At 46.5% G+C, this 16,507-nt stretch overlaps 1 protein-coding gene across 1 annotated transcript; it reads left to right on the forward strand.

Annotated features, from left to right (window-relative positions):
* The first annotated feature begins 7,120 nt into the window (after positions 1 to 7,120).
* On the forward strand, positions 7,121 to 8,563 carry LOC125542491 (AP2/ERF and B3 domain-containing protein Os01g0141000-like). The gene has a single exon (XM_087525070.1). It carries the CDS (start codon positions 7,201 to 7,203, stop codon positions 8,305 to 8,307), a length of 1,107 nt encoding a protein of 368 aa, XP_087381196.1. The 5' UTR covers positions 7,121 to 7,200; the 3' UTR covers positions 8,308 to 8,563.
* Positions 8,564 to 16,507: the final 7,944 nt, after the last annotated feature.

The raw sequence follows: 16,507 nt of genomic DNA on the forward strand, positions 1-16,507 counted from the left end.
GATGGCTTCACAAAGCGATTCAAGTTTGACACCACACCTCCTAGAAGGGCTGTGATGCGCAACACACCATCACTTGAAGACTCTGAGTTTTCTTCATCTGCTGCCACAGTCACTGCCAGAATCATTGATGAAGAAGATGATGCTACATCACCGCCACCTGCTTCAGCACCTCCAAGCTCTTCTGCACCGCCAAACACCTCCAACGACCCTGCTGCTCCTGGGAACGAGTAGACACTCTATGTCTTCAAACCTTTTTGATCCTTGCTGACAAAAGGGGGAGAAGCATATGGGTTGATAGTCTTCAAGCGGGTCCATATGGGCGGATGCTTTAAGTTTTGCTATATTTTTGCTTCATGCTTACAACTCTCGTTTTTGCTTCATTTGGTTCTTATGAGTTGTAACACTTAAACCAGATGGTCGTCTGCTACTTGTTTGCCACCTTGTTTTGCGAAGCTAAATTCCGCATGTGTGACGATAAATTCCGCACTTATCTCATTCTGCAGACGTCCATTTTCCATTATGCATGTCATTATCTTCATATACTTTCACATGCATAGTGGATTGTCATCATAAGATGAAGTGGATCTCCTAAAGTACAACCTGCCATGTGCATTTGCATTCCAAAAGCAAATTAACTTATATGCACATCTTCAGGGGGAGCCCTTGCAACTTATGAAGACAATTCCTCACCCTTTAAAATTTCACAGACTATATTCCCCGTTGAAAACTTCAACTAGTTTGTCATCAATCACCAAAAAGGGGGAGATTGTAAGTGCATCTAGTGCCACCCCTAGTTGGTTTTGGAGTATTGACGACAAACCTAGTTGAGGGACTAATGTGTTTGTGAGAATTGCAGGATAACACAGGTAGAAGTCCCTCATTGATTCGGTTTTACTACCAGAGATGACCCCCAAAAATGTATGAAGACATTGAAGTCAAAGGTGGTATATGAAGATATTCACTTTGAAGACTATGACAAAAGAAGACACGTTATGAAGCCTATGGAGCTCGAAGACTTAGATCTTTCGTAGTTCTCTTTCTTTTGTGTTGAGTCATAGGAACCACCGTACTGTTAAGTGGGGTCCAGGAGAACCAGTCAGAATGACTGAAGTGATGCCTAAACCAAAAACCTATGTCTTCGAGTGAAGACAATGAGAGCGAATCTTGTCCAGAGCCGGACAAGTCAGCTTTGCTTGTAGCCCAAGTAAAGTTGCCATGAGAGTTTGAAATCTGACCGTTGAGACACGTGTCAGTTCCTTAGTGACCCAGGATCATTTCGGACAAATCAGGTCGGGTTGCCAAGTGGCTATAAATAGCCCACCCCCTACAACCATAACCGGTTGGCTGCTCAGATTTCAGTGCACGGCTTTTGTCGTTTGAGAGCAACCCACCTCGAAGCCTTTGAGAGAAAATTCCTAGCGAGGAGAAAAGCCCTAACCACCCAGAGCCAGAGTAAATTGGGCATCACTTAAGTCTTCTTGTCTGTGTGATCTGAAGACTTATTACACTTGAGGACTGTGAATCCTCCAGACGGTTAGGCGTCGCGTTCAGAGCATCCAAGAGACATTGTGGATTGCCAGTGAACGAAGTCTGTGAAGGTTTGGGATTCTAACTTGAAGACTTTCCAGAGTGATTGGGCGAGGACTATGTGACCTTAGCTCAAGGAGAATACGGTGAGGACTTGGTGTCCTGAGCTGCGTGTTCAGGACTGGGTGTCCGGGACTGTGTGTCCTAAGGTTTAAATACCTAGCCGCTCCAACCAGACGTACAGTTGTCACAGCAACTGGAACTGGTCCAACACATCATTGTCTTCAACGAGTCACCGGTTTCACCTTCACTTCCTTTTTCTTACTGTTACTCATTGTGAAGCCATTGCATGCTTGCTCAATCTTTTGTCTTCACAACGTGAATGTATGATTTGTTTGGCTTCATAACTTCTTCCTACCTGATCCTTATTACACTGCAGCTGTTTGTCATTGTGCTTTCACTCTATTGAATACTTGACCATGGCTGGCCTAGTGTAATCTAACTTCCACTACATAGTGATAGGCATAATCTTCGCTGTTTGTCTTCATAACTCCCACGTTTTGAAGACTTTCATAAAAATCGCCTATTCACCCCCCCTCTAGTCGATATAACGCACTTTCACCTGGTCCAACAACGGATCAACACAAGAGACGTCTTGCTGCGCAAAACCATCGTCACGACGGAGGGGGTTGTCTGCCCTGTCTGTTGTGCGAGCTAGAGATGGCGGATCATGTGTTGTTTGAGTGTCCTTTCACCCATTCGTTCTGGCGGGCTGTGGGAGTCGACGTGGTCGGCAAAGGCTACCAGGTGGGCGCGCTCCAGGCTCTTGATGTCCGGGGGGTGGTCGTGAAGGAAATATGCCCTAGAGGCAATAATAAAGTTATTATTTATTTCCTTATATCATGATAAATGTTTATTATTCATGCTAGAATTGTATTAACTGGAAACATAATATATGTGTGAATACATAGACAAACAGAGTGTCACTAGTATGCCTCTACTTGACTAGCTCGTTAATCAAAGATGGTTATGTTTCCTAACCATGAACAAAGAGTTGTTATTTGATTAACGGGATCACATCATTAGGTGAATGATCTGATTGACATGACCCATTCCATTAGCTTAGCACCCGATCGTTTAGTATGCTGCTATTGCTTTCTTCATGACTTACATATGGAGGTGACAAAGAGCTCATCGTAAAAGGTTACGTTGATGCAAGCTTTGACACTGATCCGGACAATTCTAAATCGCAAACCGGATACATGTTTACATTAAACGGTGGAGCTATAAGTTGGTGCAGTTCTAAACAAAGCGTTGTAGCGGGATCTACATCTGAAGCGGAGTACATAGCTGCTTCGGAAGCAGCAAATGAAGGAGTCTGGATGAAGGAGTTCATATCAGATCTAGGTGTCATACCTAGTGCATCGGGTCCAATGAAAATCTTTTGTGACAATACTGGTGCAATTGCCTTGGCAAAGGAATCCAGATTTCACAAGAGAACCAAGCACATCAAGAGACGCTTCAATTCCATCCGGGATCTAGTCCAGGTGGGAGACATAGAGATTTGCAAGATACATACGGATCTGAATGTTGCAGACCCGTTGACTAAGCCTCTTCCACGAGCAAAACATGATCAGCACCAAGGCTCCATGGGTGTTAGAATCATTACTGTGTAATCTAGATTATTGACTCTAGTGCAAGTGGGAGACTGAAGGAAATATGCCCTAGAGGCAATAATAAAGTTATTATTTATTTCCTTATATCATGATAAATGTTTATTATTCATGCTAGAATTGTATTAACCGGAAACATAATACATGTGTGAATACATAGACAAACAGAGTGTCACTAGTATGCCTCTACTTGACTAGCTCGTTAATCAAAGATGGTTATGTTTCCTAACCATGAACAAAGAGTTGTTATTTGATTAACGGGATCACATCATTAGGTGAATGATCTGATTGACATGACCCATTCCATTAACTTAGCACCCGATCGTTTAGTATGTTGCTATTGCTTTCTTCATGACTTATACATGTTCCTATGACTACGAGATTATGCAACTCCCGTTTGCCGGAGGAACACTTTGTGTGCTACCAAACATCACAACGTAAATGGGTGATTATAAAGGTGCTCTACAGGTGTCTCCAAAGGTACATGTTGGGTTGGCGTATTTCGAGATTAGGATTTGTCACTCCGATTGTCGGAGAGGTATCTCTGGGCCCTCTCGGTAATACACATCACATAAGCCTTGCAAGCATTGCAACTAATGAGTTAGTTGCGAGATGATGTATTACGGAACGAGTAAAGAGACTTGCCGGTAACGAGATTGAACTAGGTATTGAGATACCGACGATCAAATCTCGGGCAAGTAACATACCGATGACAAAGGGAACAACGTATGTTGTTATGCGGTCTGACCGATAAAGATCTTCGTAGAATATGTAGGAGCCAATATGAGCATCCAGGTTCCGCTATTGGTTATTGACCGGAGACGTGTCTCGGTCATGTCTACATTGTTCTCGAACCCGTAGGGTCCGCACACTTAAGGTTTCGATGACAGTTATATTATGAGTTTATGAGTTTTTATGTACCGAAGTTAGTTCGGAGTCCCGGATGAGATCACGGACATGACGAGGAGTCTCGAAATGGTCGATACATAAAGATTGATATATTGGACGGCTATATTCGGACACCGGAAGTGTTCCGGGTGATTTCGGAGAAAACCGGAGAGCCGGAGGGTTACCGGAACCCCCCCGGGAGAAGTAATGGGCCATATGGGCCTTAGTGGAGAGAGAGGGGTAGCCAGAGGTGGGCTGCGCGCCTCCTCCTCCCTGGTCCGAATTGGACTAGGAGAGGGGGGCGGCGCCCCCCCATTCCCTCTCCCTCCCCACTTCTTTCCCCCTCCTAGTAGGAGTCCTACTCCTACTAGGAGGAGGACTCCTCCTGGCGCGCCTATAGGGGCCGGCCGGCCTCCTCCCCTTGCTCCTTTATATACGGGGGCAGGGGGGCACCCCTAGACACACAAGTTGATCCGTGTGATCATATTCTTAGCCGTGTGCGGTGCCCCCCTCCACCATAGTCCTCGATAATATTGTAGCGGTGCTTAGGCGAAGCCCTGCGACGGTAGTGCATCAAGATCGTCACCACGCCCTCGTGCTGACGGAACTCTTCCCCGACACTTTGCTGGATCGGAGTCCGGGGATCGTCATCGAGCTGAATGTGTGCTAGAACTCGGAGGTGTCGTAGTTTCGGTGCTTGATCGGTCGGGCCGTGGAGACGTACGACTACATCAACCAAACGCTTCCGTTGTCAATCTACAAGGGTACGTAGATCACACTCTCCCCTCTCGTTGCTATGCATCACCATGATCTTGCGTGTGCGTAGGAAATTTTTTGAAATTACTACGTTCCCCAACAGGTCGGAGATACTGCCTGCGCTACCTTCGTTCTTCTGTACTGCTGGCAGATATGGAAGCACAGGAATGCCGTGGTCTTCCGGGGGGCAGCGCCCTCCCTCGCCCGTCTCCTCGCTTGCTGCAGAGAAGACTCAGCCCTATGGCGAGGACGCCTGAAAGTAGCTGAAAGGTCGTGCGTCGACAGATGGTTGCAGGTGTTCTCGTATCCTGGGAGGTAGCCTGTGCTGCATTGTTGATGGTGTGATCCCCCCCCTCTCTCTCTCTTTCCCTCCCATGTAAAACTTCCTGTCTCCCCCCGGGGGTGTGAATCAATAGAAAAAGAAAATTCAGGTGGAGGGCTCTTGCCCTCCCCCGGTGACCTTCAAAAAAAAGATCACACTAAGTGTATAACTACACCGAAACTATCAAAGTGGATCAGGTAACTGAGGCGATGAGCTGCTTCCTACGTTATTCAAGATTAACCTAAAAAAATAACCAAACACGGAACACCTCAACCATTTCTGTGCTATCTTCTATCCTCTTTCCACTGTTCAGAGCCACCAAGCCAAATCCAATTGGACCCTCTGACCCATTCAGAGAGACGGTCATTGCAAATCCATTCAGAGCCTACAACACAACTCCACTTTGAGCAACTGGAGCACTTGTGCAAGCCTCTGTACCAGAGCACATGAACGAGCCTAGTATCATGTGCCGCTTAGAGCCTTCATATGACTCGGGTCAGACCTTCCAAGCTATATGCCAGTTGATCCTCGAAAGTTCAATCGAAACCTCCAAGCTAATCGTTTGGTGTCTCTCACTTGCGCTCAAAAGTGTGTGATAGTCAGATTTCGAGGTCCAACCTATATATACCCCAACCAAACTCACTAATTTGGTCAAGAGAGCTTCATTTCAAAAACATTAATAAGGGAGAACTCCTCAGTCACGTGCTAAGTACAAAGGGCCTTCCACTATAACATCCATGCCAAAAATGTGATTCTCTCCTCTTCTCCTTCGTTTCAAGTGAATCTTCCAACGCCCAAACTTCTCCACATCCAATGATCCATTATACGAGAGTTTGAGTGTGGGGTGGTTATCTTTGGATGCACAAGAAGAAAATTCATCACCAAGCAACACCAATCTTATTACTTTGAATGGTGTACTCCTCCTAGATCGTCTAGGTATGTTTGAGAGTCCTCAAAGTGCGAAGGAACCAAGAAGTTTGTGAGGGCTTAGAGACTGTCTACTTCTTTAAGATCTACACCGAGTGAGGCTTTGCCTTTGCGGTTGAAGCCATGGTGTAACAGGTTGGTAAACGCTTTTTCGACACTACCAAGAATTTAAACTTTATGTTATTAAATCATAGAAATGTTGTAGTTTTAACCTCCGTCAATAAGAACGTTTGACGATACCAACTATTCAAACATGAGGAAAATGGTGTTCGCAATCTCTATCAAGTACTCCCTTACTCATTGAAAGTTTTATCTTCCACTATATTAGTCAGGATGTATTCCATGATTCAACAATCCTATATATCCCTCTATATATTATCGTATGCATTTGAACAAGTCAAATGCCTGACCAGTGGCACCTCATCATCTCCAACGACCACCCCCAACTACCCATCAAATCTTAAATGCAGCCTGTTGTTTATATGTCCTTTCTTTTTTCGGGGAGTTGTTTCTGTGCCCTTGATCATATCTTGCTAGTACTGGCCATCTAATATTTTAGTTGGAGAAAATTGGAAGTTCGGAAAATTGATTGTGTGATTAACTATTCCCTTCAAGGTTGTGTTTCTGTAGTATAATTTAGTACGACGAAAGAAAGAGCTTAAAGCTGAAGATATGGTAATTCGTATTATCTTTTTCTTCACCTTTAGTGAGAAATCCGTGTCCGCCCTAGCAAGAAAACATATGTGCGTGTACAGAAGCGCAACAACTTTCAAGCTCATTCCTTACTCCAAAACTATACTCCAAAACTATAGGTTTTAGCCCTCCATTCGCTGGTCGCCAAAGACGATACTCAACCATCTGACCCTAATCATGTAATCGAAGCTCGCGATCGTAACCGCCCCGCTCGTTCATATTACACGTGAAACTGTCCGAAATAAATAAGTGTTAGCAATTCAACACTCAGTTTCAATCTAGGGCTGTTAGAGACATTTCATCACACAACTCATACAACAATCATAGGCTGAAATCTCAGAAAAGAACTAGACGGTGGATTTTATGAGCAGTTGATTTTGTGGGCAGATTACCAGAATCACATTCTGAAGAATCATGGGGGAAAAGAATTGGCCCATACACACCCTCCAAAAGGACGTCCCTTCCCCAAAGGGCAGATGCCAAGCAACAGAAAAGCAGCAGTCCATGGGACTGCAGATCCTCAGCTCCACGCCGGAGCACTCCTCCCAGCACTCTTCCGGCGCGTCCACGGCCACGACCGAGTCGGGTGCCGCCGGCCGGCTGCCGACGCGGCTGGGCCTACCTGTCGCCATCCCCGACGAGGCCGTGACCTCGCGCTCGGCGTCGGCATCGGCGCAGTCGGCGTCGTCGCGGTTCAAGGGCGTGGTGCCGCAGCCCAACGGGCGGTGGGGCGCCCAGATCTACGATCGCCACGCGCGCGTCTGGATCGGCACGTTCCCCGACGAGGACGCCGCGGCGCGCGCCTACGACGTGGCCGCGCTCCGCTACCGCGGCCTCGACGCCGCCACCAACTTCCCGCGCACGGCCGCGTCGACGGAGCTCGCCTTCCTGGCGGCGCACTCCAAGGCCGAGATCGTCGACATGCTCCGCAAGCACACCTACTCCGACGAGCTCCGCCGGGGCCTGCGCCGCGGCCGCGGCATTGGGGGCCGCGCGGAGCCGACGCCGTCGTGGGCGAGGGAGCCGCTCTTCGAGAAGGTCCTGACGCCGAGCGACGTCGGCAAGCTGAACCGCATCGTGTTGCCGAAGCAGCACGCCGAGAAGCACATCCCCCTGAAGCGCGCGCCGGAGACAACGACCGCCGCTGACAAGTGCGTGCTGCTCAACTTCGAGGACGGCGAGGGGAAGGTGTGGCGGTTCAGGTACTCGTACTGGAACAGCAGCCAGAGCTACGTGCTCACCAAGGGCTGGAGCCGGTTCGTCCGGGAGAAGGGCCTCGTCGCCGGCGACGTCGTCGTGTTCTCCTGCTCAGAGTACGGACAGGAGAAGCACTTCTTCATCGACTACAAGAAGACCATGACGGCGAGCGGCGGCGCAGCGGCGGCGCCGCCGCCGGTGGTGGAGACAGGCAAAAGAGAAGAAGCCCATGTCGTGAGGCTGTTCGGCGTCGACCTCGCCGGAGAGATGAGGGGGCTAGCGGCGCCGGCGGGGCTGGAGTTGTTCAAGAGGCAATGGCATTAGCGAGTATGTTTGGTATTGCAGCTGAGAAATCTTTGCTAAACCAGTAGGAGTACTATACTAATGTTCATGATCCTAAACATGGTGGGCATTGTGAGCTTAATTACATGAAGAGAAAATTTGAACGGCTTGTTGGTCTTGGATTGCATTACGATACTACGTATTAATTTGATTACTAGGAGTAGTTCATTCACATGGCTAAATGTGCCAATTGCTATCCTCATTTGCATTCATTTTGGGGAAATATTGCGCAGGGTTATTTCTTGCTTGAATGGATCATAAATTTGAGCATTCATCTTGTCTAAATGACTAAATCTCCAAGTAGCTTCAACTTCATCATTCATTCATTCTTACATCAGTTATACAAAAAGGGGTGGAGTGCATTAATTTGTAAGAGTTGTCATCATGAAGCATGAATACACAGATTAAAGATTTTCGTTTTTCTCTATTTTCTGGTTGTTTTTTCTATTAATGTTCATGGCCCTACTGTTTTAGATCTTGCTAGCATATACTTTCACGAATAATATGCTCTGCCGGAAACTATAACAAAAGTTAGTAACCTATATATGTTGCTTGTATGTACTTATTAAAGAATAGCCTCACTCGTGGTAGTGCAAAAAAAGTATTTTTCATGCACTCAACTTACAAAATTATTTCCTCCGTCCGAGTTTATAAGCCCCCTCGAATTTTGAGTTATACGCCATAAAAAGGCTCAAAATTTTGAGGGGTTCTAACGAGTCATGAGGGGGCAGGTAGTACTCCCTCCGGTCCTTTTTACTTTGCACATTGGATTTGTCGAAAATCAAACTTTGCTAAGTTTGACCAAATTTATATTAGAAATTATTAGCATCTATAATATCTAATAAATATAATATGAAAATATATTCCAAGATGAATCTAATGATATTGGTGTTCTTATGTGAATGTCTATAATTTTTTATATAAACTTGATCAAAGTTGAATGAGATTGACTTCGAACAAACCTAATATGCAGAGTAAAAAGGACCGGAGGGAGTACTAGTAGTATTCTTTGTGCTACAAGAAACCATGGTGTTTTCCTTTTCAATTTGAAAAGGAGGGCCTCTTGATTGATGCAAACAACCATTACAGCATTATGCTGATTAAATTACCTTTTTCACACACACTATAAATTGAGAAACTCCCCGCTCAATTTCTTTTGAGAAACTAAAGGTGGTGAGCAAAAAATGTTGATTTTGCCACCTGTTCTTTCATTAACGAAACCGCCCTTTCGAGTGCTGATAAAAACGTGTTGCGTTTGAGAGAATGAACAGTTGATTTCGCTGATTAAACATTAAGGTATATATACCTTCGATACAAAGACAGTAATTACATAGGCGGTATGTGGTGGTTGCCTTTTTAATAAAAAATACGGGAAATTTTATTGACTTAAAATAGAGCATAAAAAGATACAAACACAATGCACAAGAACTGTTCTGTGTTTCCGGCCAGGAGATGCTCACGGGCCATCTCAATCCTTCATGACTCGGGGCTAAATCTCGTGTTTTAATCTTTTTCTGAAACCTATTCAAAATTTAATCCTAATTTAAAAAAATCGAGATTTGACCCTTTTACTACTGCCAGGGACTATGGCGGTAAGGTATAACAGCCTACCGCCAAGGTCCCTAGCGGTAGGGTTACATGCCCTATTGTCAAAAAACTCCTAAGTATTGAACACAGTGCGTGCTCGTATCTATCGTCAAGCATCTTGGCGGTAGGGTTGTGCAGGCTACTGCCAGCTCCGTTAACTGTACTGATGTTTCCTACCGCCAGAGCCTACCGCCATGGTCTCTAGCGGTAGCAAAAAGGTCAGATTATGAAAAAAATTCAAACTAAGGTTCAGAAAGGAGTCAAAACAGAAATTTGCCACGACTCGGAAGGCGTGGCTGTGGCTGCTACGGCCGTATTCATGGCTGCCACAGCACAGCCGCTGGGCTCGTCAGCTGCCCCAGTGGGACCCAGTCCTGTACCTGCGTCAGAGATGCAGACGACCGTCTTTGCGGTCAAATAGTCAATTGGCCAATGGTTCCCGTGTCTTCGTGCCCAAGTCTTTCGATCATTTGTCGTAAAAAAGTCTGTCAATCAGTTCATGTCATGTGTCCCGTAGCGATGCACTGTAGTATACTAGGTGCAGATTTTCATGCAACTTTACGCGTCACATTTTCTTCCCGTTGGGATACCGTGGCCCGGGAGAATAATCCGGTGATACCAACTCTCCTTTGTTTCCATGCTCCCACTTCAGAAGGAAAAAAAAAGAGAATTTATGTGTTTTGAAAATAGCTAAAAGGATTTATGAACGTTCACAAGACATATATCTATCATCCTTAAAAGTTCCAGATCCAAATTCGAATACACATTTATTTGCAAACAAATGAATACACATTGAGAAAATGAAAAGGTAAAGCCAGATTTGAGCAGTGTCATCTAGGGGTGGATTAATGAGCTGCTCGGCTCGTTAAGCTCGTTACAATTAACGAGCAGGAAACCCTGCTCGGCTCGATTCGTTTGAAACTCGTTAAACTCGTGAGCACTCGTTAACAGATTCTGATGTGTCACGGTCTGCATGATGAGTGTGTATATGTGTTTTATAAGAAGGAACATGGCGAGTACAAAAGAAAATGCACTAGCTTGTTGTCTCCTATGTAGAGTAGATTGAATAGATGGGCTGAAGTGCTACAAAATTTTTGTCACGTGCGATAAAAATATGTGTTGTCTTGTTACTAACGAGCTTAACGAGCTACTCGTGAAACTCGTTAGCTCATTCGTTAAGCTCGTAAAGCTTAACACGCTAAAATAATGATTGGCTTCATTCATTAAAAAGCGAGCCATGAGCTTAACGAGTCGAAAAAAATTCAATTAAACAAAGGCGAAAGCACCTGCCTCGAGATATTGCAGTGTCCCGATTGGCGATCCACGATCAGGCGACAGCACGACGCCCCAGTTCCTGGCTTTCCGACGAGTCGTGTGTTCCTGGGCCCAGAACGAGAATTGAAGGCCCGTGCTTGCCGAAAGTGGATCTTAGCCCAAGGAAGCCTGGTCGCAGGAGGACACTGGAGCGTTGTTCTTTCTCATTTTTAGTGAGTTCTACGTGTGAAATGAACACCATGCATGATATATATGCATATATGAGCATCTAGACTAAATATCTATTGCAGAATGCATTAGGCTAGCTCCGCCCCTCATACATGCCTTCCTAGTTCAGCCCACATGACCCACATATCATATTTCCCTCTCTTCGAAGGCAAAGTCGAGGGGCTTTTAAGTCATGTAAATTTACCGGTTTAGATGAAGTTCAACACCCATGCATACTTTGGCATCACATCATTTTAAGACTACAGGATGTGCAGTTGTTTTATGTTGACATAATAGTTTCTTATTCTAATGGCACCCAATCATTTAAACAACTACAGATACATAAATAAAAGGAAATTACACAGCAACACACAAACATTTAGGTACTCTCTCTCTCTGTTTCTTTTTACTCCGCATATAAAACTGTCTTAACTCAAATTTTATAAATTTTCATCAAATTTATATTAAAAAATATCAACATCTATACAATACTAAAGATATATAATTTGAAATTTTATTCCATGATGCATCTAATGATATTGATTTGGTATAGTGAATGTTGATATTTTTTTGTATAAAATTGGCCAAACTTTACAAAGTTTGAGTCAAGACAAATCTTATATGAGAGTAAAGAAATAGAGGGAGTAGTTTACATACAAATGAGTCACACAGTGCATTACGAAAATATTGAATAAACGCATTATGAAAATATATCTAATGGTGGGTATATTGAAATTGATTTGATATTATTTATCTTCATATTTTTTTTGAACTGTCACCGGGGGAGGGATAACAATCCCTCCACCTGTATTTTTTATTGCCAAATCACCATAAGGAAGGGGGGAGGCCCTCATTTTTACAAACAGCAACGCACACTTAGGGGGGGGGGGGGGGAGATCTAACAACACAGACTAGATCACCGCACCAACGCACTCACCCAAGCATCAACATGCGAGCGATCACTGGGACGTAACCGCTCCCGCCAGAGAACATCATCCTCGCGATAGCAGCTTAACGCCCGATCTAGAGACGGCACCATAGCTTGAAAGACCACACCATTCCGATGCTTCCATAGGTGCCAGCAGCAAAGGAGGACAAAGGCGTCAGGAGAGGCCTCTCCGACAGCTGCCCTCACATCGAAGGCGTGGAGCCGACCCACCGAAGTGTTCGTCGCGATCACCGCAACCCCCACGGTGCGCCAGAACGCGCTCGCGAATGGGCAGCCAAACATCAAGTGGTCCGCAGTTTCCAGCTCGGCCGAGCAGACGGGGCATCCGGCCCCCGCCCGATCAACAATGGTTTTCCGAAGGAGGACAACCCGGGTGTTAACCCGGTGGTGGACAAGCAACCAGCAGAAGAATTTCACCCGTGACGGCGTGCGCGCCCCCCAAATGAAGGCCGCATGCGGCGAGAAACACCCGCCAAAACGCAGCAGGGCGTAAGCACGGCTCGTGACAAGGGCCCCGTCCGTGGATGCCCACAGAGCGGCAGCGCCCTCTCATCCACGCCCGGCGTCGCTTGGGCAGCCGGGAGGAGGGCGAGGAGGGCCGCGCGCTCCCTAGCGCCAGCCCCGGTGAACCTTGGGACCAGGATGTGGTTGAGCCCGGACTCCCACACTCGAGACACGGTGGCCTCGGGGCACGTGGTATGCGAGTGTAGAGCCGGAAAGGCGACACTCAGGGGCCGCAAGGCAGCCACCAGTCATGCCAGAAGGAGGTCCTCCGCCCGTCTTTCACACGCACACGAGTCATGGCTGTTGGGGAACGTAGCAGAATTTTAAAATTTTCTACGCATCACCAAGATCAATCTATGGAGTCATCTAGCAACGAGGGAGAGAGGAGTGCATCTACATACCCTTGTAGATCATGAGTGGAAGCGTTCAAGAGAACGGGGTTGATGGAGTCGTACTCGTCGTGATCCAAATCACCGAAGATCCTAGCGCCGAACGGACGGCACCTCCACGTTCAACACACGTACGGAGCGAGGACGTCTCCCGCGCCTTGATCCAGCAAGGAGGAGGGAGAGGTTGAGGAAGAGGGCTCTAACAGCAGCACGACGGCGTGGTGGTGGTGAAGCTGCAGTACTCCGGCAGGGCTTCGCCAAGCTCTTACGGAGGAGGAGAGGTGTTGGGGAGGGGAGGGGCTGCACCTTGGATGTTGTGTGCAACCCTCCCCTCACCCCTCTATTTATAGGGGAAGGGGGAAGGGGGCCGGCCCCCTCTAGATGAGATCTAGAGGGGGGGCGGCGGCCAAGGGGAGGGGGGCTTGCCCCCCAAGCAAGGGGGCGCCCTCTTTAGGGTTTCTCCCCAACCCTAGGCGCATGGGCCCTAGGGGGGTGTGGCGCCCCAGCCCACTTGGGCTGGTTCCCTTCTCCATACAGCCCATAAGGCCCTCCGGAAGAGGTGGCCCCTCCCGGTGGACCCCAGGAACCCCTCCGGTGGCCCCGGTACAATACCGATATGCCCCCCGAACCTTTCCGGCGACCGTATGACAACTTCCCATATATAAATCTTTACCTCCGGACCATTCCGAAACTCCTCTTGATGTCCGGGATCTCCTCCGGGACTCCGAACAACATTCGGTAATCACATACAAGTCTTTCTAACAACCCCAGCGTCACCGAACCTTAAGTGTGTAGACCCTACGGGTTCGGGGGACATGCAGACATGACCGAGACGACTCTCCGGTCAATAACCAACAGCGGGATCTGGATACCCATGTTGGCTCCCACATGCTCCACGATGATCTCATCGGATGAACCATGATGTCGAGGATTCAATCAATCCGTATACAATTCCCTTTGTCAATCGGTACGTTACTTGCCCGAGACTCGATCGTCGGTATCCCAATACCTTGTTCAGTCTCGTTACCGACAAGTCTCTTTACTCATTTCGTAACACATCATCCCGTGATCAACTCCTTGATCACATTGTGCACATTATGATGATGTCCTACCGAGTGGGCCCAGAGATACCTCTCTGTTTACACAGAGTGACAAATCCCAGTCTCGATCCATGCCAACCCAACAGACACTTTCGGAGATACTTGTAATGTGCCTTTATAGTCACGCAGTTACGTTGTGACGTTTGGCACACCCAAGGCACTCCTACGGTATCCGGGAGTTGCACAATCTCATGGTCTAAGGAAATGATACTTGACATTCAGAAAAGCTACAGCAAACAAACTACACGATCTTTGAGCTATGCTTAGGATTGGGTCTTGTCCATCACATCATTCTCCTAATGATGTGATCCTGTTATCAGTGACATCCAATGTCCATAGTCAGGAAACCATGACTATCCTTTGATCAACGAGCTAGTCAACTAGAGGCTCACTAGGGACGTGTTGTGTTCTATGTATTCACACATGTATTACGATTTCCGGATAACACAATTATAGCATGAACAATAGACAATTGTCATGAACAAAGAAATATAATAATAACCATTTTATTATTGCCTCTAGGGCATATTTCTAACAGTCTCCCACTTGCACTAGAGTCAATATTCTAGTTACATTGTGATGAATCGAACACCCATGCAGTTCTGGTGTTGATCATGTTTTGCTCTAGGGAGAGGTTTAGTCAACGGATCTGCCACATTCAGGTCCGTATGTACTTTACAAATCTCTATGTCTCCATTTTGAACACTTTCACGAATGGAGTTGAAGCGACGCTTGATATGCCTGGTCTTCCTGTGAAACCTGGGCTCCTTGGCAAGGGCAATAGCTCCAGTGTTGTCACAGAAGAGAGTCATCGGGCCCGACGCATTGGGTATGACTCCTAGGTCGGTAATGAACTCCTTCACCCAGACTGCTTCTTGTGCTGCCTCCGAGGCTGCCATGTACTCCGCTTCACATGTAGATCCCGCCACAACGCTTTGCTTGCAACTGCACCAGCTTACTGCCCCACCATTCAAAATATACACGTATCCGGTTTGTGACTTAGAGTCATCCAGATCTGTGTCGAAGCTAGCATCGACGTAACCCTTTACGACAAGCTCTTCGTCACCTCCATAAACGAGAAAAATTTCCTTAGTCCTTTTTAGGTACTTTAGGATATTCTTGACCGCTGTCCAGTGTTCCATGCCGGGATTACTTTGGTACCTTCCTACCAAACTTACGGCAAGGTTTACATCAGGTCTGGTACACAACATAGCATACATGATAGACCCTATGGCCGAGGCATAGGGGACGACACTCATCTTTTCTCTATCTTCTGCCGTGGTCAGGCATTGAGCCGTTCTCAATCTCGTACCTTGCAATACAGGCAAGAACCCCTTCTTTGACTGATCCATTTTGAACTTCTTCAATATCTTGTCAAGGTGCGTACTCTGTGAAAGACCAATGAGGCGTCTCGATCTATCTCTATAGATCTTGATGCCTACTATATAAGCAGCTTCTCCAAGGTCCTTCATTTAAAAACACTTGTTCAAGTAGGCCTTTATGCTTTCCAAGAATTCTATATCATTTCCCATCAACAGTATGTCATCCACATATAATATGAGAAATGCTATAGAGCTCCCACTCACTTTCTTGTAAATGCAGACTTCTCCATAAGTCTGCATAAACCCAAACGCTTTGATCATCTCATCAAAATGAAAGTTCCAACTCCGAGATGCTTGCACCAGCCCATAAATCGAGCGTTGGAGCTTGCACACCTTGTCAGCATTCTTAGGATCGACAAAACCTTCCGGCTGCATCATATACAATTCTTCCTTAAGGAAACCATTAAGGAATGCCGTTTTGACGTCCATTTGCCATATCTCATACTCATAGAATGCGGCAATTGCTAACATGATTCGGACGGACTTCAGCGTCGCTACGAGTGAGAAAGTCTCATCGTAGTCAACCCCTTGAACTTGTCGATAACCCTTAGCGACAAGCCGAGCTTTATAGATGGTCACATTACCATCCGCGTCTGTCTTCTTCTTAAAGATCCATTTATTTTCTATGGCTCGCCGATCAACGGGCAAGTCAGTCAAAGTCCATACTTCATTTTCATACATGGATCCTATCTCGGATTTCATGGCTTCCAGCCATTTGTCGGAATCCGGGCCCGCCATCGCTTCTTCATAGTTCGAAGGTTCACCGTTGTCTAACAACATGATTTCCAA

Source organism: Triticum urartu, chromosome 5A (genome assembly GCF_056163025.1).
Source record: "Triticum urartu cultivar PI428250 chromosome 5A, HENAU_Tu73, whole genome shotgun sequence".
Lineage (NCBI taxonomy): Eukaryota > Viridiplantae > Streptophyta > Magnoliopsida > Poales > Poaceae > Triticum > Triticum urartu.

Excerpts from the sequence above, each read along its gene's own strand:
- LOC125542491 (XM_087525070.1), top strand. The coding sequence starts at position 7,201 with ATGGGGGAAAAGAATTGGCCCATACACACCCTCCAAAAGGACGTCCCT.